This window comes from Mirounga angustirostris, unplaced genomic scaffold, assembly GCF_029215605.1.
Source record: "Mirounga angustirostris isolate CCGP_5_RB_7025 unplaced genomic scaffold, mMirAng1.0.hap1 SCAF_7, whole genome shotgun sequence".
Lineage (NCBI taxonomy): Eukaryota > Metazoa > Chordata > Mammalia > Carnivora > Phocidae > Mirounga > Mirounga angustirostris.
Window position 1 is genome coordinate 51,806,112 of NW_026991715.1, and position 24,686 is coordinate 51,830,797.

The 24,686-nt window shown below is 42.7% G+C and overlaps 1 protein-coding gene across 1 annotated transcript; it reads right to left on the reverse strand.

Moving 5' to 3' along the window:
• Positions 1-3,369: 3,369 nt before the first annotated feature.
• CD180 (CD180 molecule) lies at positions 3,370-24,686 on the reverse strand. The gene is made up of 3 exons (XM_045889796.2): positions 24,633-24,686; positions 9,464-9,630; positions 3,370-5,098 (listed from the first exon to the last, which is right to left on the reverse strand). Exons 1-3 carry the CDS (start codon positions 24,684-24,686, stop codon positions 3,370-3,372), a joined length of 1,950 nt encoding a protein of 649 aa, XP_045745752.1.

Sequence of the window (24,686 nt, forward strand, 5' to 3'; positions counted from 1 at the left end):
GATGCAATCTGCATCCTGGATATCCTGAACAGAATACCTGTGTTTTTGTTCTCACACGTGAACTACTGTGGGGGACAGCGTGGCTGTGGAGTGGTAAGTCAGCAGTTAGCATTTCCTATCCACAGCTTAAATCCTGAAGTCAGGGAAGAGCCTGAATTTGCTGGAATGCACAGGGAACTCGGTGGCTTGGTTCTGTCTTAGATGGGATTCATAGAGTGTGAACTTCCATACTCTGAGATACAGAAGAAGGGAGGAAGGAAAGCATGAGACCAGCAAAGAAGGAGGGAAGCACAGAGAGGGAAGGAGAAAAGGTAAGAAGGGAGGACACCACAAAGAAAGAAAAAGGAAAGAGAAAGAAGGGAGGGGGGGGGGAAACAGCATGGTTTTTGCATCTTCGGGGTCACTACCAGGAATATCTCCCAGAGTTTCCAGAGAGGATCATCTAATTTGCTACAAGCAAATGAACACAATCAATGAAACAAATTAACTGTGTGTCCTGCTCCCTTCCCCCCCCGACTCCTCAGAGGTGAGTAGCTCTGGCAAAAGAGTGGGGTGCATAGGGTGCTGTAGTCGGCAGGGGTGCTTTCTCTTGACTTGGGAGGGTTGACTGCCTGAACTTTTAAACCAGCATTGCCTCCAGGTCCCCAGAAGGAGGGGACTTTCCCATAGCAGCGTGTAGGGAGCTGCCTGGAAGACCCCCCCACATACACACACACACACTCTGCACATCGACAGAGCCTGGCCAAGGCAGCCATGCCCACTTGTATGCCAGGTCCCTCCTGAGCCCAGGACTCAGTGAGAAAAGGCCTCGGTCGCTGCCAGACTCAAGGCCAACACCAACCCAGCAGTGCCTCGAACTGGCCTTCTCAGAATGGTGCCCCACCATCGTAGGCCCGGCGAAGGAAGGAAGGTAGATGATGGGTGAAGCCCAATCTCCTCATATTTCTAGCACTTACTTTCTCCTTCCATACACATGTTTAAATGATTGCAGCTCCCTCAGGAAAGCTGAGGAAAACTTCCTTTTCAGGCACCTGTTTTCCCAAGCACTGATATCCAAGGTAATTAAAGCAGCTAATTGTGTGATGTTTCATTTCATTAGCAGAGTGGTGCTCAGCTTGCCCTCGCTCATCAGGTCCAGGCCACCTAGAGCTCAGGAGGATATGGTACTCATTCATCTCTGCCACCTCTCTTGGCTTTGAAGGAAGGATGCCTTTGATCCCAGGAGCTGGAAGTTACCAACACCTTGGACAACAAGGTGTAAGTTCTTGGACACTTTGACCTGCTGCCAGACAGTGAGGGGAAAGGGATAGATGCTTCTGAGTAAAACTGAGATCACATGCCTGCTAATAGGCCCTGGGTGAACTGTGGCCTGGGAGTTAGCTGAGAATCCCTACTTCTTAGCATTCCTCAGGGTGGGAACAGGGTGAGGCCAGTGAGACACCCACCCTGGGTGCTAAATTTAAGGGGGCACCAAAGAACTCAGTAATGAAGGTAATATTTAATGCAACACTAAATAAAAAAAAAACTGATGCAAATTATCAAATTTGAACCATGAACAAAATATCAAAATTCTAAATAGGGGCAGCATCAGTATTACTGATTTTTCCTTTTGCCTCAGCTCTAATATGGTTCAGCATGGGACTATTATTATGGATCCTGTTTTTAAAAATGTTGATATTTTATTTACCATGTATTTCTTTCATTAAAGTTTGCATTCAATACTGCATTAAAACTGAGTTTTTTGTTTCCCCCTTAAATTTTGCACCCAAGGCAAGTGCCTCGCTCACTTTCCCTTAGCCCCCACCTTGTGTTCTTAACCAAGAACTTCTGAGAAAACTTGGCTTCCCACCCAGGACTACATAAAAAAATTCCCCTAAGGCTAGCAGAGCATTTGCAGTAGAGGTTTGTGGCATTTCTTCACTATTTCCTGTCTTTCTTGCTGTTCTTGGGGATACAGACGTAAAGAGAGCTTGCTCCCCACGTTTCCACTCTGTTAATATGTCCCATTCTTATGCCCTCATCTGAAGGGCTAACAAATTCCGATTGGATATGAAAGTTAATTTTATTTTGATAGCCTATCAGATTTTCATAACTCTAAGTTACCACCTCTAGCCTAAAATTCATTATAGAACTTAAGGCCAAATATATGCAACACCTGAGGACCAGAGGTTCCAATCTTATCTGCCATTGAGACTGCAGAAGATCAAGCCCTACGTGAGAATGACACTTTGTGCCTTGTAAGGCCTAAGTCATAACACTTTCCCCCTTCCCTGGCCTTTCTGTCTCTCTGCATTCAATGGTCTTGTCCTGTCTTTTCCACTGGTATAACCATTGCTGACACCCCCAGCCCCACCGGAAACTCAGTAAGCCAGCTGATTGTGTTCTGGACAGCCAGCGTCCAGCAATGTTTTCTTCCACTGGTTTTCAACGTACATGTGCTGTCTCAATTGCTGTCCCAGGTGAACAGACTTTTGAGAGCTGGCCTGGGAAACAAACCACCATTTATTTCATAGTTTCTGTGGGAGAGAAGCTTCTAAGGACCAGACATCCAAATGAGAAGAGCATTTGGACCACAGCCCATGCGTAAGGTAGGATTTGTAATGTAAGAGCAAACACCCCAGATAGGTAGAAGCTGCTTCCAGGGTTCTGAAGAGAGGGTGGCCAATGTAGCTAAACTCCTAGACCTTGGGGGATGGGGGGCTGGTGGGGGTGCTTTTTTTTTTTTTTTTTTTTTGTAGCTCTTTGCACCCTAGCAGCTTTGTAGAGGCCTTAGAAACCTAAGGATTAAGGAGATTAGTGAAGTCAATTTGATGTCAAGATTCATTTCTCGGCCTCTTCTTTTAAATTCACCGTGTATCCCCTTTTTCATTTAAAATAAGCTTTGAGACTTTATCCTCAACATGTTTTTCAAATGACTGCCTTACTGAGGACTCAGAGCCAAGCATGATGTCCAAGCTGTGGGAGACAGAGTTCGGGGTGGGGCTGTCAGTGCTGCTTAGTTGGAAGAGTTGATTATCTTTTAGGGTCAGGGTAGGAGCTGCTTCGAGGGGTGCCCACAAGTAGAAGGGAGATGGCCTCCTAGTGCATTCTTCTCCTGGCCTTTCCCTGCCACGGGTCCTCCAACCACCTTCCATGTGAAGGAATGGCTCTGGATCTCTCACAGCTGTGGTTGGGCCCCCCAGCCCTAGTCAGTTTAAGTTCCAGGAAGGTTCATTAGCTCTCGGACTCAGAGAAGCACGGCGAATCCCTGCCCAGCTGCAGGAACCAGTCCGAAAAGTCTGACAGACCAAAAAGGAACAGACAACAGTTCCTTTACTTGGGACATTTTCGCTGAACACGTTGACTGGCCATCTCTAGAAACCTTCAGCATTAAATGTGTTGGTATTTCCACCTCAGAAGGAATTTAACTAAAAAAATGAGCAGACTGGCAACCAAGAATAAAAATACTACAAGAAAGAAAATGCCCATGGCCGTAATCCCACAAGACAGTTTGACATCAGACAGCTTAGCTCCTCTTAAAGATGGGGGGGTCGCACACTTGGTGTCCTCTGAGCCCTCAAATTTCTGCAGGTTTTCTTTGTACCATGTTATAAAATGAATATTCGAACAAGTGCAGTCCAGGGGATTGTGACTTAAATTAATGGTGCTCTGCTGGGACAAGGTGGGGAGGAGATGAGATGGGACGATGTGGATGTCATTGGCGGCCATATTGAGGTAGATTCCCTGAAGATGACTCAGAGCATCAATGCTATTGCCCGTCAGGCTGTTGTAGCTTAAGTCAACAAGACTCAATTTGCTAAGGCTCTGGAATGCTTGCTTGTCTATGGAGAGGAGGTCACAGGAGGATAAAATAAGAATCTCCAAGCTGCTCAAGGTCTGAAGTAGGTTGGTCTTTGAGATACTCCTATCTTGAAAGTGATTCCCCTGTAAATTTAGATGGCGGAGACCCACCAGGCCTGTTAGAAAGTGCTGATTGCTAGTATCCAGGAGACAGTGAGAAAGATTCAGAACCTGTAGGTGATAGAGGTTTTGGAAAGGACTTTGTGGACCCTTAATGTACAAGTGGGTAAATGCCAAATCTAGACCTTCTAGCCGAGGACATTCTTTGAACGCCTGACTCTGGAGACCAAGAGGCTCATTGTAGCTCAGGTTTAGGTATTGTAAGAGGGCCAGGTTTTTGAGCTGAAGATTGCAGCAGTCAGAAGCCTCTATATCACTGTGGCTTAAATCAAGTTTCTGAAGATTTTCTAGTTTTTCCAAACACCCAGCACCGAGGTCAAGTTTCCTTATGTTGCCTTTGACGGAGAGGTCTGTAAGGGATGGAAAACTGGCAGCATTGATTTGACACAATTGGTCAAAATGATTTACATTGAGAACTAATTTCTTGAGAGCCTCCATCCCCTCAATCCCAGAGGGTAACTCATTTAAGTGATTTGCCGTCAGATCCAATTCCTGGAGTTGAGTGAAGCACCGAAATGTGGCAGATGAGATATCAGAGATATAGTGCTTCTGTAGATTGATGCTTTCAACAGATATTTCACAAAGTCCATCAAACATGGCTGACGTAAGGTCTTGGTCATCAGTGTCTTCATATGACCCCAGCCAGAGAGACTGAGTAGTAGAGTTCTGTAGACCTTTTAATACAACAGACAAGTTAAGAGTCCCTCCAAATTTCAAACTTTGGAAGATGTTTGAATGGAAAGCTCCAGGCTCGATGCCTTTAATGTCATTGCCATTGAAATTAAGGCTTAGGTTGGTGGCCTGCTCCAGAACATGCATGTCTTCACTAGAGAGGTAGTGTATAGCATTATTCTGAAAATCCAGAACTTTCAGATTCTGGGTTGGGAAGTTTTCTGGGAACTTAATGGAGGAAATATGGTTGCTTCCTAGATGCAAGCTTTCCAAGTTTTCCAGGTTGTGCATTGGGATAAACTCAAGATTGGATATTCCTGTTTGGATTAAGAAAAGATGCTTCAGCGACTTGGGCCCATTAAGAGATGTTTCTGCCATGAATATCAGGGGATTTCCAGTCAACACAATTGTGTTCAATTGATGATGGTTTTGAAAAGTGTCTTCATGTACCCAGTTGATCTGGCACCTTGAAAAGGTAATAACATTTAACAATAATTAATTGGAAAAAAGAAAAACTATCAGTGACCTGATATTAACAAAGCCATCTTTTGTGTTTAGTAAAAACAGTATACATTGTTACTTGAAATAAAACATAAAAAACTTTCTTCAGTACCAACAGATGATCTGTTGAATTAATGGCTAGCCTCAATTCTGAAAATTCTGATTTAGAATTTTTTCCAGACATCTTGCCCCTTTGGATTGAACTCTCTGAGGTTTGTGTTTAGAATCTAGGGAACAGTTAGCGGTTTGATTGTAGGCAAAATCCAACTATTTACTATTTTAAGTAATTTACAGCATGTTATATATAATGTATAATATATAACATATGATATATAATATATGTATCTCTGTCATTCTGGGCAAATCACAACTTATCTCAACCTCTTTTGTTGTATCTATAAAGTATAGAAATGATGAGTACTTTGTAGAACAGCTGTTAGTCAAATGATACATGTGAAAATGCTCCATAGAAATATGGAACACTAGAGTTTTCATCCTGGTATTGAATCTGAAAATACTGGATTATGCATCACACATAGGTGCGAGCATGTACGTGCACATACACACACACACATGCACGCACACACACACACAACTCCCCTGGAGATCAATAAGGGAATTCCTTAGAATTCTAATTCCCTTAGAAAAAGAAGTTGGGGGGCGCCTGGGTGGCTCAGTTGGTTAAGCAACTGCCTTCGGCTCAGGTCATGATCCTGGAGTCCCTGGATCGAGTCCCGCATCAGGCTCCCTGATGGTTCTCCCTCTGACCCTCCCCCCTCTCATGTGCTCTCTGTCTCTCTCATTCTCTCTGTCTCAAATAAATAAATAAAATCTTTAAAAAAAAAGAAAAGAAAAGAAAAAGAAGTTGGAATCCCTAGGAGCAAGTGAGCCCTAGAGCTAGCTTTGTCATATCTGCCAATATGTGCCAGTCCTTGGTGGCCTAGAGCCCGAGTTGTAATAAGCCATGACATGCACCATGGCAGGAGACAAAGGTTGGGGTCCAAGCAGGGTGGGAGGTCCTATCAAAAACCTGCAAACCGCCAAGACCCTCAAAAGGGAACCTTTCAGTGGATGACCTTTAAAAAAAAGGTCATATATGATGACCTTGAGGATATGTGTTTTTCTTGGCCAGTTTTTCTTGTTCTGGATGGAACAACAACAATAATGAGAGAGGCCTCCTCTGAGAGTCTCTATCCATAAGCTTCTATTCATAAGGACCATGGCCTGAGTTGACGTTCCCTCTGTGGACCACCCAAAAGAAGCCTCTGGAGAAAACTGAGTTTCAAGTGGCTCCGGAATGATAGTGACTTCAGGTAATTGGCAGAAGTAAACAAAAATTTCTTCGGGAGTAATGTACCTACTTAATTAATTTTTAATATGGAAAACCTTCAAATTTACATAAAAGTAAAGATCATAGTACAATAGACTTTCATTTATCCATCACACAGTTGCAATAGTTCTCGAGATTTTGTCATATATACTTCTTTGCTTCTTCTGTTCCTACCTCTCCCTCCTGAATTATTTTAAATTGGATCCTAGATATCCTGTACATATTTCATTATGCATCTCCAAAAAAATATAGGCTTATTTTCTATAGCCATAATACCATTGTCTAATTCCAGGAAAGTATTTTAAACAAAGATCTACATCAAGTTTCAAATGATAAATGAGCTCAAAGTAACATTTCCCTGAACACATAAGGGAATTAATTAGTCAAAGTCAGTTTAAAAAGTGTTCTACAGGGGGGTCTGCGTGGTGCAGGCACTGAAGCGTCAAACTCTTGGTTTCAGCCCAGGTTGTGATCTCAGGTTCATGGCCTGGAGTCCTGTGTTGGCCTCTGTGCTCAGCGTGAGTCTGCTTGAGGTTCTCTCTCCCTCTCCCTCTGCCCCTCCTGCTCATGCTTTCTCTCTTATGCAAATATATAAATCCCTTTAAAAAATGTTCTAAAGAATCAGGTTAAAACAAACAGATACTAGAATTATGAGGTATATCTGATAATATGTATATGATTTATAAAGAACACGTGAGATACCTGATACATATTATCAGAATATATAATAAATATATTTCTATCAAACGTGTGTTTGGTATGTTTAAAGGAAGCAGTGTGAACCAATAATATGATGAAGGAAAAATTTATTAAAACTGATGTGATGTATTTATAAAATGAAGTCACTGAAATGTACTGAAATAGGAAGTTAATGAAATTGAAAAACCAAGGACAGTTTATACAAGAGATTAGACACAGCTGAAGAGGATACTAATGGACTAAAAGTAGATGTGAAAATATTACTTAGAATGTAGTCCAAACCACCAAAGAGGTAGAAAACAAAAAGGGCATATTGACATATATGGAGAATGGATGAGAAGTTGCAATATGAATCAGAGAACGAGAGGAGATGAAAGAGTGAATGGGAGCAAACCAAATTTCAAACAAATAATGGCTAGAATATTTTAGAATTGATGAAAGTCACTGTTTGCAGATTCGAGGAGCCCAACGATGTACACTGTGCAGCACTGTGATATTACAGAGTGCCCAAGACAAAGAGAAACTACTGGAAACACCCAGAGAGGAAAGATTACCTGTGTGTGCGCAGTGATTACACAGACAGGTGACCATCTAACAGTGACAAGGGAAGAATGGAACGGCAGCATCAATGGGCTGAGAAAAACAACTCCCAACTCGGAATCACGCAGGAAATACATTTTTGGAAAAACAAAACAAAAACCAAGGGAGTTTACTGCTAACAGACTTTCACGAAAGAAATTGTTAGATATCGATACTTCAGGAAAAAAGGAAAATTGTTCCAAGAGAAAGTCTGAAAAGCAAGACGAAGAATGAGCAAAGAAAACAGAAAACATGTTGGTAAAGCTAGAGAAACAGTGGCTGTTTAAAGTAATAAAAATAGGGGCGCCTGGGTGGCTCAGTTGGTTAAGCGACTGCCTTCGGCCCAGGTCATGATCCTGGAGTCCTGGGATCGAGTCCCGGGATCGAGTCCCGCATCGGGCTCCCTGCTCGGCGGGGAGTCTGCTTCTCCCTCTGACCCTCCCCCCTCTCATGTACTCACTCTCTCTCATTCTCTCTCTCTCAAATAAATAAATAAAATCTTTAAAAAAAAAAATAAAGTAATAAAAATAGTGTCTGACTGGTGGCCAGGTAAGAGGCAGGGGCTGGGGGAGCTAAGGAGAGGGAGTTTAGAAAGTACGAGATCATATTTGTATCACCGTTTGAAAATAACAGAAGAGGAAACCTAGGGTCCTCTAGCTGGAAAAGCTCTCCTGGCCCCAGGCAGTCTTTAGAAATGTGGTCAAACCCATTCCATCTAAAAATGAGAAATGATAAAGTAGAGAGAAAGTAAATGTCTCGAGGGCACAATGGGTAGGTAGTAGACTGATCTCTGTCCCTGTCTGAAAGGGCAAGGCTTTGTCTTAGTAAAGTGTGGGCAGACAGCCCGTGGAATATTGGCTGTGGAGGTGGCTTGGGGTCCTCTGGGGGCCTCTGGACTGGGAGTCAGGAGAGCAGAGTCCCAGTTCCCTTACTCTGTGACCCTAAGCAAACTCACAAAATCTCCTTGAGCCTCCATTTCCTCATTGAACATGAGTTGGACGGTGATACTCAGCATGCCTACCTCCCAGGGGTGGTTATAAAGTTGAAATAGTTTTAGGGATGTGAATGCTCTGCCACTCTGCAGAAGCTCAAGTTGAACCACCAAAGAAATAGAGCTGCTGCAAGGGAAGCAGACCCCATCCACATGCAAAGCCCTTTCCCGTCTTACACACACACACACACACACACACACACACACACACACGGAGGCTGTATTTCCCTTCTGTTTTCTTCCCTTATTTTCTTGTGATACTTCTGTCCATTGGTTCATAAACACTGATTCAGCATCTGGAATCCTGATTCAGCTTCTAAAATTAAATAACAGAACTCTTTTCTCAATTTAGAGGAGGAAAAAGTTAGTAGCTTATGTGTTTCTCCTGTAAATTTTTCTTAAAATGTCATCACCCAAGAATAAACTATGGCATCTGATTTAATACAAGATTTGTTTTCAGTTTTTTTTTTTTTTAAATCAGTATTCCTTAGAACTTCTTAACACTGCTGATGCAATCTAGTTTGAAAATAATCCACTTTTCTCTCCACTGACTGGGTTTTTTAAATATTACATTTCACCTGCATAAAAACATTTCATGGGAAAGAGTAAACATGCAGGATAGACAGAGTGTCCCTGTGATCCCAAAAGGAGGTCCTGGAAACAATTTGAATGCAAGCTGTGTTATTACATAAGTAAAACATCAACTACAGACAAGGAACTCAGATACATACCTGGTTAAGTCCAAGAAGATAAGATCTATGAGTCTGCTGAAAGTTGTATTTTCAAGTGTAGGCAAGAAATTAAAACCAAATTCCAAAAATTCTGTTGTATTTGGTAGCGTGTTGGGAACTTCTGTGAGACCTAAATTTTCACAGTTATATGTGTTATTGGCTTCTTTCTGATGAGAGAAACAATGTAAATTCATGTCAGAGTTGGTAATTTGATTGACTAGCGAAATTACATACATTTTATCCTTTGAGCGGCAATCCCATTTCCATCAATCTTTACCAAATATATACCTGCAAAGATACAAAGTGACTCATGCAGAAGATTATTTACTTTAGTAATTTTTGTAATACCGAAAGATGGGCAATAACCAGATTATTCATCCATATAGGACTTGTTGAATGAAATACAGTACATTCACAAGATGGAACCATCTGCAAATGAAAACAGAATGAGTAAGATCTCCACGTGCTGATATGGAGTGATATCCAGGTATATTGTAAGGTGTAAAAAGCCAGGTACAGAATGTACACGTATGGTATGTAGTACATGGTATATGGTATATAGTATGTTGCATATTTTATGCTACCTTTTCTGTAAAAAAGGTTTGTGCCTTTCTTATATTTGCAAAAAGAAACCATGGAAAAAAGCCCAAAACTCATTGCCTTGAAGAGGAAGAAAGGAACCAGATGGAGGAGCAGGGAAAGAAAGAAGACTTCTCTGATCATACTTTGTTTCATAGTTTTGATTTTGGATGCCTGGAAATGTTTTATTTCAGTCTGAAAACAAACAGCTCTGCATTAGCATCACTAAAACAAGACAATCCTACATTACACACTTTCTAATGTGAGACAATATTAAGTACACAGTACTGCTTATGAGGTATTCATCCCTCTCCCAATCCCGCTCTCCCCCCATAATTAAATTTGCATCCAAGACTTTACTTATAGTCTACAGATGATATGACGGATTTAAGTTAAACAGCACCACAAGGTAGCAGTGAGCCAAATGCAGAAGGTGGGGCATTCTATAGAATTACCGCCTTTGTTCTATGGCCTTGTGAATGGTGTTAGGGAAGTAGAGAGAGAGGGGCACCGGACAAGAGGAGATTGCTCCTGTCAAAAGTGACAAAGAGATAAAAGTTCTTTAAGAGATAAAACCAAATAATAATACAGTAACCCCCTTGTTTTGATTCTGATTCAAATAAAGCATTAGGAAGAGACATTTTATGGACTACCAAGAAACTTTGAGGACAGGATATTAGAAGATGTTAAGGAATTGTGAATTTTGTTAATTATAAGAGCAACATTCTTATTCTTTTGAGAAGCCTTTTGAAGTATTTCTGGATAAAATGACTTGATGTTGAGGATTTCCTTTAAAATAGGGCAAAAAGGAGGGGAGGAGTGGTTAGGTGAAATCAGGCAAAAAATTGCTGATTGTTGAATGTAGATACATATTCACGGAGGTTCCTTGTAACTAACTACTTCTGTATCTGCTTAGAAATTTTCTTAATATTTAAGGAGGGCACGTGATGTGATGAGCACTGGGTGTTATACGACGCAACTAATGAATCATTGAACACTACATCAAAAAACATTTTTTTTCTTAATACAACGTTTAAACAAACTAGCAGTGTGGCACAGACCGTAGGTCGTGAGGCCTTGCAACTTTGAAGCATGACTCCGTTTTGGATCTCTGGAACCACAGGCTGCTGATACCAGACCCTAACATTGGGGCACAGCCATGCATGTAAGCTCAGAGGACTGCCTCATCCTGTGCCCCATGGGAGTCAAGTATTTAGAAATCTGCTAATCACTGCTTGTTAGATGCCCTGCCTCACAAATCTTGGACCAGCTAGGTAAAAATGGGAAGGGGTTGGTCATAATTTATCTGGATGATGCCTTAGGATGAAGGGGTGTGGGGTAGGATGAAGGTCTGATGGGGTATATATTGCAAGAGGAGGCTCCTGGGAAAGAGATGATTTGCAAGAAGGTGCCCCTGGGGGCCATCTCCCACATCATGTCAGACTGCACGTGATTTCATCCACCCTTTCAGACCTGCCTTTGCCCTCACCACACAGTAGGCCCCACTGAGACTGTCCTGGTCTGGGCAAGACCTGCCCCAGCAGACTCTAGCTCACAGCTGTCCTCAAACTGAGTTGCGAACAGTCCCGCTTAGCTGGAAACAGAAGACTGAGCACATTGTCCTTCACTGTGAAGCCTGGTATTGTAGACATGTCACCGTTTTAATTGCTTTCGGCTCGATTCTCACTTCTGCATAGTGGTGCTCATTTTCGTAGGGACACGGAGCATGCTCATCTACAGGAAATCACCAGTTTTCTTCTATGTTGTGAAAATATTATGAATGTCACTAATGAAAATGCTGTTGTTTTTATTTCCCTGCAATTCATTCTTCAGACCCATTTTAGAGCCCCAGACGCCTCTAGGCACTGCCACAGATCCACCTAATGTCCTTGAAATGCACACTTTGCATTTAAACTTGGATTTAGCCGACTGGTGGGGAAAATACATGTTGCTAGGCCCAGTAGCTGCCCCAGTAGCTGCTGCGGTTTGGAGTAGCTTTGAGAAGACATTGCTCTTTTCTGGTCTCCATTGGCATAACTGATGTCACATACACTTGGAGAAAGGGACCTTCCCTTGAGTCGTCTTGCTCTTTTCTGTTCCTTCAGCAAAAGGCACCATGCTGGTGATTCCCTCCTCCTGAATATATAAGTGCCCATGACACCTAAATTAGTCCTCTTCTGTGCTTTACTAAGCACTTTACTGCATTAATGTAATTCAGAAAGTTGAGGATCCAGCAGGAGCTCTACTGAGCCAGTGGCCTGAGGCAGCTTCTAGCAAATTCAAAGGCAGAGCAATGAAAAAGCTCAGTTTCAACCCAGTGAAAAACTGAGAACCAGTGGACAACACTACCACAGAGTACTGAGAAATCCACCATGACCCTGTGTCATACATTAATCTCTAGTTAGGTATAAACTGCAATGAACTCTCTGCCCTTGATTCCTGGGAGAAAGAGGCAAATGACAAGAATTGCAGCTTAGAAGAGAATTTAAAAATCAAGCACATTTAGGAGAATGTCCTAAGCTACACACACACACACACACACACACAGCCCCTCCCCTTTGACTTTCATATTCACACTTCTGTACAATCACAGTTACTATTATGGATGGTGACACAAAGTTCCCCGTGCTCTGGAATCACTCAAGCAGTATTAAATTGTTTGCAGTCTATTGTGTGTTTTTTTTTAAAGACTTTATTTTTAAGTAATCTCTATACCCCGTGTGGGGCTCAAACTCACAACCCCGAGATCAAGAGTCGCATGCTCTACCAACAGAGCCCGCCAGGTGCCCCAGTTATTGTATTTTTTAAGGCAGGAAGTACACACACACACACACACAGAGGCTATTCTCATTCTCTTTTTTATTGATAGTAAATTGCAGACATCATGTCCCTTTACCCCTAAATTTCCTGAGAACAAGGACGTCTCTTCTGTAACCACAGTGCCGTTACCAAATTCAGAATATTGAACATTGATACGATATTATTGTCCAACATACAGTTCATATTCACATTTTGGCAATTGTCCTAATATTGTCCTTTATAGTGATTTTGTTTTTCTAATCCAAATTCACATATTGCATTTAGTTTTCATGGCTCTTTAGGCACTTTTGGTCTGTGCCAATTCCTTAGCCTTTTGTTGACTCTCATGGCATTGAGATAGATGTATATTTTTTATTTTATTTTATTTATTTTTTAAATTTTATTATGTTGTGTTAGTCACCATACAATACATCATTAGTTTTTGATGTGGTGATCCACGATCCATTGTTTTCATATAACACCCAGTTCTCCATGCAGTACGTGCCCTCCTTAATACCCATCACCGGGCTAACCAATCCCCCCTCCCCCATCCCCTCTAAAACCCTGTTTGTTTCTCAGAGTCCATAGTCTCTCATGGTTCATCTCTCCCTCCGATTCCCCCCCCTTCATTTTTCCCTTCCTTCTCCTAATGTCCTCCATGCTATTCCTTATGTTCCACAAATAAGTGAAACCATATGATAATTGACTTTCTCTGCTTGACTTATTTCACTTAGCATAATCTCCTCCAGTCCCATCCATGTTGATGTAAAAGTTGGGTATTCATCCTTTCTGATGGCTGAGTAATATTCCATTGTATATAGGGACCACATCTTCTTTACCCATTCATCTGTTGAAGGGCATCTTGGCTCTTTCCACAGTTTGGCTATTGCGGACATTGCTGCTATGAACATTGGGGTGCATATAGCCCTTCTTTTCACTACATCTGTGTCTTTGGGGTAAATACCCAGGAGTGCAATTGCTGGGTCATAGGGTAGCTCTATTTTTAAATTTTTGAGGAACCTCCACACTGTTTTCCAAAGTGGCTGTACCAACGTGCATTCCCACCAACAGTGTAAGAGGGTTCCCCTTTCTCCACAACCTCTCCAACATTTGTTGTTTCTTTCTCTGTCCATTTTGGCCATTCTAACTTGTGTAAGGTGGTATGTCAATGTGGTTTTGATTTGGATTTCCCTGATGGCTAATGATGATGAACATTTTTTCATGTGTCTGTTAGCCATTTGTATGTCTTCTTCAGAGAAGTGTCTCTTCATATCTTCTGCCCATTTTTTGACTTGATTATTTGTTTTTTGGGTGTTGAGTTTGAGAAGTTCTTTATAGATCTTGGATACCAGCCCTTTATCTGTAATGTCATTTGCAAATATCTTCTTTGCATTCTGTGGGTTGCCTCTTTGTTTTGTTGACTGTTTCCTTTGCTGTGCAGAAGCTTTTTATCTTGATGAAGTCCCAAAAGTTCATTTTTGCTTTTGTCTCACTAGCTTTTGGAGATGTATCTTGAAAGAAGTTGCTGTGGGTGATGTCAAAGAGGTTACTGTCTATGTTCTCCTCTAGGATTTTGATGGATTCCTGTCTCACATTGAGGTCTTACATCCATTTTGAGTTTATCTTTGTGTATGGTGTTAGAGAATGGTCGAGTTTCATTCTTCTGCATGTGGCTATCCAATTTTCCCAGCACCGTTTATTGAAGAGACTGTCTTTTTTCCATTGCATGTTTTTTCCTGCTTTGTCAAAGATTATTTGACCATAGAGTTGAGGGTCCATATCTGGGTTCTCTATTCTGTTCCATTGGTCTATATGTCTGTTTTTGTGCCAGTACCATGCTGTCTTGGTGATCACACCTTTGTAATATAGCTTGAAATCGGGCAATGTGATGCCCCCAGCTTTGTTTTTCTTTTTCAACATTCCTCTGGCTATGCAGGGTCTTTTCTGGTTCCATACAAATTTTAGGATTGTTTGTTCCAGCACTTTGAAAAATGTCATTGGAATTTTGATCGGGATGGCATTGAAGGTATAGATTGCTCTGGGTAGCATAGACATTTTAACAATGTTTATTCTTCCCATCCATGAGCATGGAATTTTTTTTTTTTTTAAAGATTTTATTTATTTATTTGACAGAGAGAGACACAGTGAGAGAGGGAACATAAGCAGGGGGAGTGGGAGAGGGAGAAGGAGGCTCCCGGCTGAGCAGGAAGCCTGATGCGGGGCTTGATCCCACAACCCTGAGACCATGACCCGAGCTGAAGGCAGATGCTTAACAACTGAGCCACCCAGGCGCCCCAGCATGGAATATTTTTCCATCTTTTTGTGTCTTCTTCAATTTCTTTCATGAGTGTTCTGTAGTTCCTAGAGTATAGATCCTTTACCTCTTTGGTTAGGTTTATTCCGAGGTATCTTATGGGTTTTGGTGCTATTGTAAATGGAATCGTTTCTCTAATTTCTCTTTCTACAGTTGTGTTGTTAGTGTATAAGAAAGCAACTGATTTCTGTGCATTGATTTTGTATCCTGCCACATTATTGAATTGCTGTATGAGTTCTATTAATTTGGGAATGGTCTTTTGGGTTTTCCACATAAAGTATCATGTCATCTGCGAAAAGAGAGAGTTTGACTTCTTTGCCAATCTGAATACGTTTTATTTCTTTTTGTTGTCTGATTGCTGTTGCCAGGACTTCTAGTACAATGTTAAACAATAGTGGTGAGAGTGGGCATCCTTGACGTGTTCCTGATCTTAAGGGAAAGGCTCTCAGCTTTTCCCCATTGAGGATGATATTCGCTCTGGGTTTTTCATAGATGGATTTTATGAACTTGAGGAATGTTCCCTCTATCCCTATACTCTGAAGAGTTTTAATCAGGGCAGGATGTTGTATTTTGTCAAATGCTTTTCTGCATCAATTGAGAGGACCATATGGTTCTTCTCTCTCCTCTTATGAATGTGTTCTATCACATTGATTGATTTGCGAATGTTGAACCATCCTTGCATCCTGGGGATAAATCCCACTTGATTGTGGTGGATGACCCTTATAATGTATTGTTGGATCCTATTAGCTAGGATTTTGTTGAGGATTTTGGAGTCCATATTCATCAGGGATATATCGGTCTGAAATTCTCCTTTTTGATGGGGTCTTTGCCTGGTTTGGGGATTAAGGTAATGCTGGCCTCATAGAATGAGTTTGGAAGTTTTCCTTCTGTTTCTATTTTTTGAAACAGCTTCAGTAGAATAGGTATTATTTCTTCTTTGAATGTTTGGTAGAATTCCCCAGGGAATCCATCAGGCCCTGGACTCTTGTTTTTTGGGAGGTTTTGGATCACTGCTTCAAACTCGCTACTGGTTATTGGCCTATTCAGGTTGTCAATTTCTTCCTGTTTCAGTCTTGGCAGCTTACAGGTTTCCAGGAAGGCCTCCATTTCATCCAGATTGCTCAGTTTATTGGCATATAGTTGTTGATAATTTCTAATAATTGTTTCTATTTCCTTGGTGTTAGTCGTGATCTCTCCCCTCTCATTCATAATTTTATTAATTTGGGTCCTTTCTCTTTTCTTTTGGATAAGTCTGGCCAGTGGCTTATCGATCTTATTAATTCTTCAAAGAACCAACTTCTAGTTTCACTGATCTGATCTACTGTGTTTCTGGTTTCTAATTCATTGATCTCTGCTCTAATTTTTATTATTTCTCTTCTAATGTGTGTCTTAGGCATCGTTTGTTGTTTTTTTTCTAGTTCTTTAAGGTGTAGAGTTAGTTGGTGAATTCTGGATTTTTCTATTTTTTTGAGTGAGGCTTGGATGGCTATGTATTTCCTCCTTAAGACCGCCTTTGCAGTATCTCATAGGTTTTGGACCGATGTGTTTTCGTTCTCATTGATTTCATTGAATTGTTTAAGTTCTTCTTTGATTTCCTGGTTGACCCAAACATTCTTGAGCAGAGTGGTCTTTAGCTTCCAAGTGTTTGAATTTCTGCCAATTTTTTTCTTGTGATTGAGTTCCAGTTTTAAAGCATTGTGGTCTGAGAATATGCAGGAAATAATCTCAGTCTTTTGGTATCGGTTGAGACCTGATTTGTGACCCAATATGTGGTCTTTTCTGGAGAAAGTTCCATGTGCGCTCGAGAAGAATGAGTATTCTGTTGTTTTAGGGTGGAATGTTCTGTATATATCTATGAGGTCCATCTGGTCCAGTGTATCATTCAAAGCTCTTGTTTCCTTGTTGATTTTCTGCTTAGATGATCTGTCCATTGCTGAGAGTGGAGTATTGAGGTCTCCTACAATTAACGTATTGTTATCAATACGACTCTTTATTTTGGTTAACAGTTGGCTTATGTAGATGGCTGCTCCCATGTTGGGGGCATAGATATTTACAGTTGTTAGATCTTCTTGTTGGATAGACCTTTAAGAATGATATAGTGTCCTTCTGTGTCTCTAATTACAGACTTTAGTTTAAAATCTGATTTGTCTGATATAAGAATTGCTACCCTAGCTTTCTTTTGAGGTCCGCTAGCATGGAAGATGGATCTCCATCCCTTCACTTTCAGTCTGGATGTATCTTTAGGTTCAAAATGAGTCTCTTGTAGGCAGCATATGGATGGGTCCTGTCTTTCTATCCAATCTGCAACCCTGTGCCGTTTTATGGGAACATTTAGGCCATTCACGTTGAGAGTGATTATTGAAAGATATGAATTAATTGTCATCATGTTGCCTGTGAAGACATTTTTATAGATTGTCTCTGTAAATTTCTGTTGTATATCACTCTTGGGGTCTTTCTCCTTTTATAGAACCCCCCTTAATATTTCTTGCAGGGCTGGCTTAGTGGTCACATATGCTTTCAGTTTCTGATGGTCTTGGAAATTCTGCATCTCTCCATCCATTCTAAATTAAAGCTTTCCTGGATAACATATTCTTGGCTGCATGTTCTTCTCATTTAGTACCCTGAATATGTCTTGCTAGGCCTTTGTGGCTTGCCAGGTCTCTGTGGATAGGTCTCACGTTATTCTGATGTTCCTCCCTCTTTGCGTAAGGAATCTCTTCCCCCTCACTGCCCTTAGGATGGTTTCCTTGGTTCTAAGATTTGCGAGTTTTACTATTAAATGCCGGGGTGTTGGCCTGTTTTCCTTGATCTTGGGAGTTTCCTCTCTGCCTCTAGGATGCGAATGTTTGTTTCATTCCCCAGATTAGGGAAGTTCTCAGCTACGATTTGCTCAAATACATCTTTAGTCCTCTCTCTCTCTCCACTCCCTCCGGGATTCTAATTATTCTGACATTGAAATGCTTCATGGTGTCACTTATTTCTCTGATTCTATTTTCATGGATTCTGAGTTGTTTTTCCCTGGCCTCCTCTTTTCCCTTTTTATCTATTATATTGTCTTCCAGGTCGCTTATTCCTTCTTCTGCCTCACTTACTCCAGCTGTTAGATTATATAGATTGGATTGGATCTCACTGATAGCATTTTTAAGTTCTGCCAATTCAGCTTTCATTTCTGCCCTTAGAGACTCTATGTTGCCATTAATTGATTTCTCCATTCTAGCTATTGTCTTCACAATTGCTAGCCTGAATTCCATCTCCGACATCTTGGTTATATCTGCATCCATTTGTAAATCTGCAGCATAAGTCATAATCTCTGAGTCTTTTCTATTTTGGGGGCTCCTCCTCCTAGTCATTCTGTTGATGGGTGTTTGAGGGAATGTATAGGGTCCAAATTATTGACCAGAACCCAAGCAAGATGCACCTGTTTTCGTGGGACCTTAGGGTTGCTGGCCTCTTGTTTTCCCAGCCTGTCTTCTGGGGGAGGGGCCTGCCGCACTGTTACTCAGGCAACCCTGTTTGGGTGGAGTTGCCCTGCACCCCTGTGGCGGGGGATGGGCTCAGGGGGAATCAGTCTTTGGGGCTTTTGTTCTCTGGCGGCTTTCCGCGTCTCTTCCGCGAGTCAGAGTAGAAGAGACCGTTTCCAACCCTCTGCCTCCAAGCAGGGAGACCTCAGTCTGTTCTTCAGTGAGCTCTCCAGGCCACACTGTCTCCGTTTCTGTCCGTGCTGCTATAAACTGCAGCGGCCTGGGTTGTGCGCCCCTCCGCAGCGCCCCCAGTCCTGCCTCCAGGTCGGGGCACATCTCTGCCCTTTGTGCTTCTAAAACCACCAGCCGCTCCCAGTTTGTGCGCCCATGACCCCACAGCTCTAGGTTTCCACCCCCGGGGCTGCCCTAAACTCCTTTCCCCTCCACTACCGGTCTGCGAGTGTGTGCCCGTCCCCAGCGCGAGGCTGTCACTCACCGGCGGTGTAGGATCCCCACGGCCAGGCGCCCTCCCGCTGCCGTTTATCCTATATCTGCCCGCGGAATCACGGCTCCCCATTTCGTACCTTGAAACCAACCGCCCGCAATATTCTGTTTGTAGAGATCCAGATCTTCTTACATCTCAGGCTGGTTTTGTGGGTGCTCAGAGTGGTCTGGTAGATATCCAGCTCAATTCCGGGGACCAGTTGAAATAGGGTCCCCTACTCCTCTGCCATCTTTTCTTCTCCTATTTTATTTTATTTTTTTTACTGAACACAGCCTCATATCTTACAGAATGTCCCTCACTTGGGGGTCATATCTTTCCTCATGATTTGATGCAGGTTATACATTTTTGGCAGAAATACTGCATGAATGAAGTTGTGTCTTGCTTACTGTGAGGATCCATCTCAAAACTTTGTGGGAGTGCGATTAGCAGAGCACAGGATTCCTGGACCGCAGAATGGCAATGGAAGAGAGAAGGAAGGGACAGGCTGCAGAAAGGGAACACCGTGTGGCCATTGCCCTTTTGCCCAGGGCGGGGCTGTCTGCCAGGGACACGTGCTCATTGCTTCTCCAGGCAGACACCCACCACTGTTTGTGCAGCCCCTATGGTTCCTCTGAGTTCCACATGAGCACTTCCTATGAAACCAGCTCTCCTTCTCTAGCCCTCAGTGCCAGGTCACTGTCTGAAATGACCTTCTCTCTCCTAGCCTGGCTGGTTCCATGGCAGATGGGTCCCTTGTTGCTGTGAACTCATGCAGCCCTACAGGGCTGTGCAAGGCTGTGGGGCATTCACAGAAGCCGTCCCAGGCTTCCCCCCACCCTTCCCAGTCAGGGGGCATTTACTTAGGACCCCGTGTGCACTGGGACCTGCACCAACCACTGTCCCTAGTGTCCTGTCAGAGCTGTGCCTTTTCGGCAGAGCAGGGCTTCCAAGTGCAACCGCTGTGTTTGCGATCCCTTTCCCTCCCAGGTATACATTTGCATTTTTTCAATCAAGATCTTGTTTTGCTGCCTTCCACTGTATCTCTAACTTCCTGCTATCCCACTGCATTTTCTTTTCTTGAAAGTGTTGAAATCATTTTCTAATTTTGAACCCTTTGAGTTTCACTGCGTGCCGATTCCGACCTCTCCAATGAATATCTCGTCTGCATTTGGCACCCACAGCGGCTAGCTACACCCCCTGCACGAGGAGTTTGGGATGACAAACATTGACCCTCCTTCCATTTTTCACTCCTCTATCCAGAGACAGCAGTGTGACTGCGTCAAATCCCAGAGTAATAATTGCTCCCTCGACATAAGATATTCCCAGGAGGGCCCAGTCTTAAAACTGACACCTTCAGGCAAAGGGCATCCCAATTATATGCAGTTCATTTTCTGTTTGTCTTGAGTCACACTGCTCAGGGGCAAATCCCAGCTCTCAACCACTAAACTGTGTGCTCTGAGCCTTCTTTTTCCCCAACTATAGATGGGGGATAACCTTGTTTGCGGGCCAGCTCTGAGGATTAATGAGACAATGTATGTTGAGTAGTCACGAGATGAGAATCATCTTTCTCCGAATCATCACAACATCATGTCATTGTTGACAACTCTGCAGAAGCCTTTGTATCTGTGAACTTGTGAACTTGGAGTTCTCCTAACAAGAAGTTCTACTAAGCACTCCCCACCCCTCCCCAGGACTGAAGGACTGCCTCCTACCATAGTTTTGAGGGGACAGGATAGCCAAGATGAGCCCATTTGAAATGAAGTGTTGTGTCTACACCCCAAAGTAATTACTCAAGAGTGCATCTAAAGTGCTACTAGAATTCAAATCACAGAACACTTATTCCAGTTATACTTTGCACATTTGTCAGCCTCCAAATACCTGGTCATGGCTCTAATTTTGTTACTTATGATACACACACACACACACACACACACAGAACATGTAGAATATAACAATGGAAGAGTCCACATGGAGTGTTTATGGATGTTCATTACATTTTTAGAACTTGTCTGGGTTTGAAATATTTTTCAAATAAAAAGTTTACTAAAAAATTCATCTTGACTCCCACCTCACATCATATACAAAACAAACAAACAATCGAGGTGGGTTGTAGATGTAAATATGAAACCTAGCAATAGAAATAAATACAAAGTATACCTTCAGAAAACATAGGATATATCTTTATGGCCTTGGGGTAGGCAAAAATTTCTTAAACAGGACAGAAATTCACTGAAAATAAAGGAACAATAACAAATTAATCTACATTAAAATTAAGAACTTCTGTTCATCAGAAGGTATCATTAGGAGAGTGGAAAGGCAAGCCATGGAATGGGAGAGGATATTTGCAATCTGACGGAGGACTTGTGTCCACAATATGTAAAGAACTCTTACAAATCAGTTTTTAAAAGACTGATAACCCAAGGGAAAATGGGCAAAAGAAGAAGCACTTCCCTCTCTCTCTTTCTTTCTCTCTCTCTCTCACACACACACACATAAGGATAGGCAAATGGCCAATGAAGTTGAAAATGTACTCACTTTAATCATCAGGAAAATAAAAATTAAATCCCAGTAAATACCACTACTCATCCATCAGCATGGTTAACATTCTTAAACAATAGTAAGGCTATTAGTGAGGATACAGAGAAATCAGAACTCATATACATTGCCAATGAGTATAAATGGGTACCAACCCTTTGGAAAACCATTTGGCAATATCTACTGAAATTAAATACATGTATACCCTATGACCAAATATATCGCCACCTAATCAAGGTTTGCACATCTCTTTTCTAGAGACATAGATATGAATGTCCAAAGCAGCAGCATCTATAATAGCCAAGAGATCGAAAACAAGGCAAATGGCCATTAACAGTAGAATGAATAAATAAATAGTGGTTCACTAATACAAGAGACTACCACAATACACAAAAAATATACAATACGTGATAAAATAAACAAATGATTGCTCTACGCAGCCTCTTTGGTAAATGTCATATATTTAATGCTGAACAAAAGAAGCCAGACACAGAAGAGTACATGCCATGTGGTCTCCTGTATATAAAATTCACAAAGAGGCAAAACCATTCTTTGGTCATGGGAGTTAGAGTACTGGATGCCCCCGGGGGCTAGTGACGGCAAAGAGGCATGAAGGGCCTTCGGAGAATGTGCTGTTTCTGGATCTGAGTGCCGGTCACATGCGTGTGTTCCCTTGGGTGAAAACTCACTGAACTGTGCACTTAGGATTGGGGAACCTTCTGTATGTATGTTTTACTTCAGTAAAAGGTTTATTAAACTCCAGACAAAGCAAAACAAAAGCCTTGTTTTCAGGATAGGGCCTGGTGAGCTAATGGGGCCCACAGGAGCACATAGACAGTGTGTGGTTAAATCTGCTTAACCTGGAGGGGAGAACAAAAGAGGAAAGTAAGGTGAGGGGGAGGGCTGGGCAAATTGGGGTGATCTGCACTTGAAAAAAGGCCAAACCCTTCAACCCAAAGCTTCCTCTCCTATCCTTCCCACTTTTATTGCACTTCCCAGCAGCCCTTCTTACCTTGGGACCAAACTCTCATTCATCTTTGTATCCCCTAGCAATGTCCCAGGAGTCACAGAGAGTGACCGCTCAGGAAACAGCCTGCGAACCCTGTTACCAAGAACTCATACACGATAAAGGATGTAAACGAAAGTATAGATCCAGTGTTAATTGCATTGGTTCCAAAACATTGAAAATCGGTCCTTTCAGAGGGAGAGTTGCAAGGAGGTTGTTGTATTGAGAGGTTTCAGCCTCGCCTGACTTTCCCAAAAGAGAAAGCTCTTGCTGCAGCATAGGGCCAGGCCCGGAGATCCTGGGACCCTCAGCATCACTTCTGCCACCTGAGTGTCAGGGGGTTTGTGGAATAGGCAGCACAAGGCCTAGGGTGCTCACCCTGCTGCTTTCCCCTCTCCCCTGCCAAAGCCTGGCCACCTGCAAAAAGGAATTGGCAACTCTGGAACCTAGTGTCCTCAATAGGAAGTGAGATGGTCTAGTATTTCCACGGGCTTTCCAGAATCTCCCAGGACTCCCGCCTCTGGAGGGCTGCATGGGCTTTGTAGCAATGCAGGGATTTAAGAGTTGGACTGGTAGGCTTAAGAGGGGGGCATTTAAAAGAGCTTGCTTCCCAGTGAGCTGGAATTTAATTGTGGTACTATCCTACCTGAGGATGTTGTCAGATAGTGAATGGCATACCTCCCTGATCACTGAGGAGGTGGTGTCCCCACTCCGAGCCTCTTATCATGTCCCCTGCATGTCTGTGTGTAATTGACCTTCCAACCTGAATGAGGAGGAGGTAGCCTTCTGGGGTTGATAAAAACCTCTTCCTTGACCCCTTCTTTTGTTTGCTGATTTGTGTTGCCCCCAAATTCATATGTCTTAACCTGAGTACCCCAGAATGTGACTTTATTTGGAAAGAGGGTCTTGAAAGAGGTAATCTAGTTAAAATGAAATCATTAGGATAGGCCCTAATACAGTATGACTGGTGTCCTTAGGAGAAGAATACACCGGGACACAGACACGTCAAAGGGAAGATGATGTGGAGACACAGGGAGAACAAGCCCATAAGAGAGGTCTCAGAAGAAACTAACCCTGCCGACACCTTGATCTTAGACTTCTAGACTCCAGAATTGTGAAAAGTTTCTCAGTGGGAGGAACATTGGAACATTTTAGACGTTTACAAGAGACTGAGGCCCTTCTCCTTTCTCTCACCATCCTCTCCAAGAACTTCCCACAAGTTGGTAAATATTGTTATGGGCCAAAACAGAAGATGCGATCTGGCCCTATTCTCCAGTGTTACTCCTGTCGGTTAATAAAACAGATGGAGGACTGTCCAATGCAAGGAGAAAGGCAGACTCAGTCAGAGTCATCTTTCTATGCTCTAAAACCTGGCACAGGCCATCTTCATTAATCTCCAGGAAACCAGAAAACTGTGTGGGGTAGTGGCCTTATGCTAGGATGTTGGGCAAAGAGCACCTCCATGCTGAAAGCACGTTTGCAGGGCTGTCCTTTGCCCTGAGACCCTGCTGGTATCTTATGTCCCAATTAGGATCATTTTTTTTTTTAAGATTTTATTTATTTGACAGAGAGAGACACAGCGAGAGAGGGAACACAAGCAGGGGGAGTGGGAGAGGAAGAAGCAGGCTCCCCGCTGAGCTGGGAGCCCTATGTGGGGCTTGATCCCAGGACCCTGGGATCATGACCCGAGCTGAAGGCAGACGCTTAACGACTGAGCCATCCAGGCACCCCCAATCAGGATTTTTTTTTTAGGGAATTGTTTGCAGAAGAGGAAAACACTCACTTCTTCCAGTGAAGAATCTCCCAGATCATCCCCTGGCTGAGCCCATCCCCTGGGCTCCTTATTCACTCTAAAGAAAAACTGCTACACACCATGTCACCCTTGTAAAGACAGTGGATATTGGGAGGCCAAGGCTCAGATAGGACTGCATGCTGAATCTCAAAATCTCCAGGCAGTTTAACCTGGGTAAGGACAAATAGTTCAGACTCACCTCAGTGCACATCCGCTCCGAGGAGGTGATGGCTTTACAACCTGCAGAAAGCAT

Excerpts from the sequence above, each read along its gene's own strand:
- CD180 (XM_045889796.2), bottom strand. The coding sequence starts at position 24,686 with ATGCTTTCTGCAGGTTGTAAAGCCATCACCTCCTCGGAGCGGATGTGC. Across the intron at positions 9,631-24,632 it reads CGGAGCGGATGTGCACTGAG|AAAGAAGCCAATAACACATA; the intron begins GTGAGTCTGAAC and ends TTCTCTCATCAG. Across the intron at positions 5,099-9,463 it reads ATCTTCTTGGACTTAACCAG|GTGCCAGATCAACTGGGTAC; the intron begins GTATGTATCTGA and ends TACCTTTTCAAG.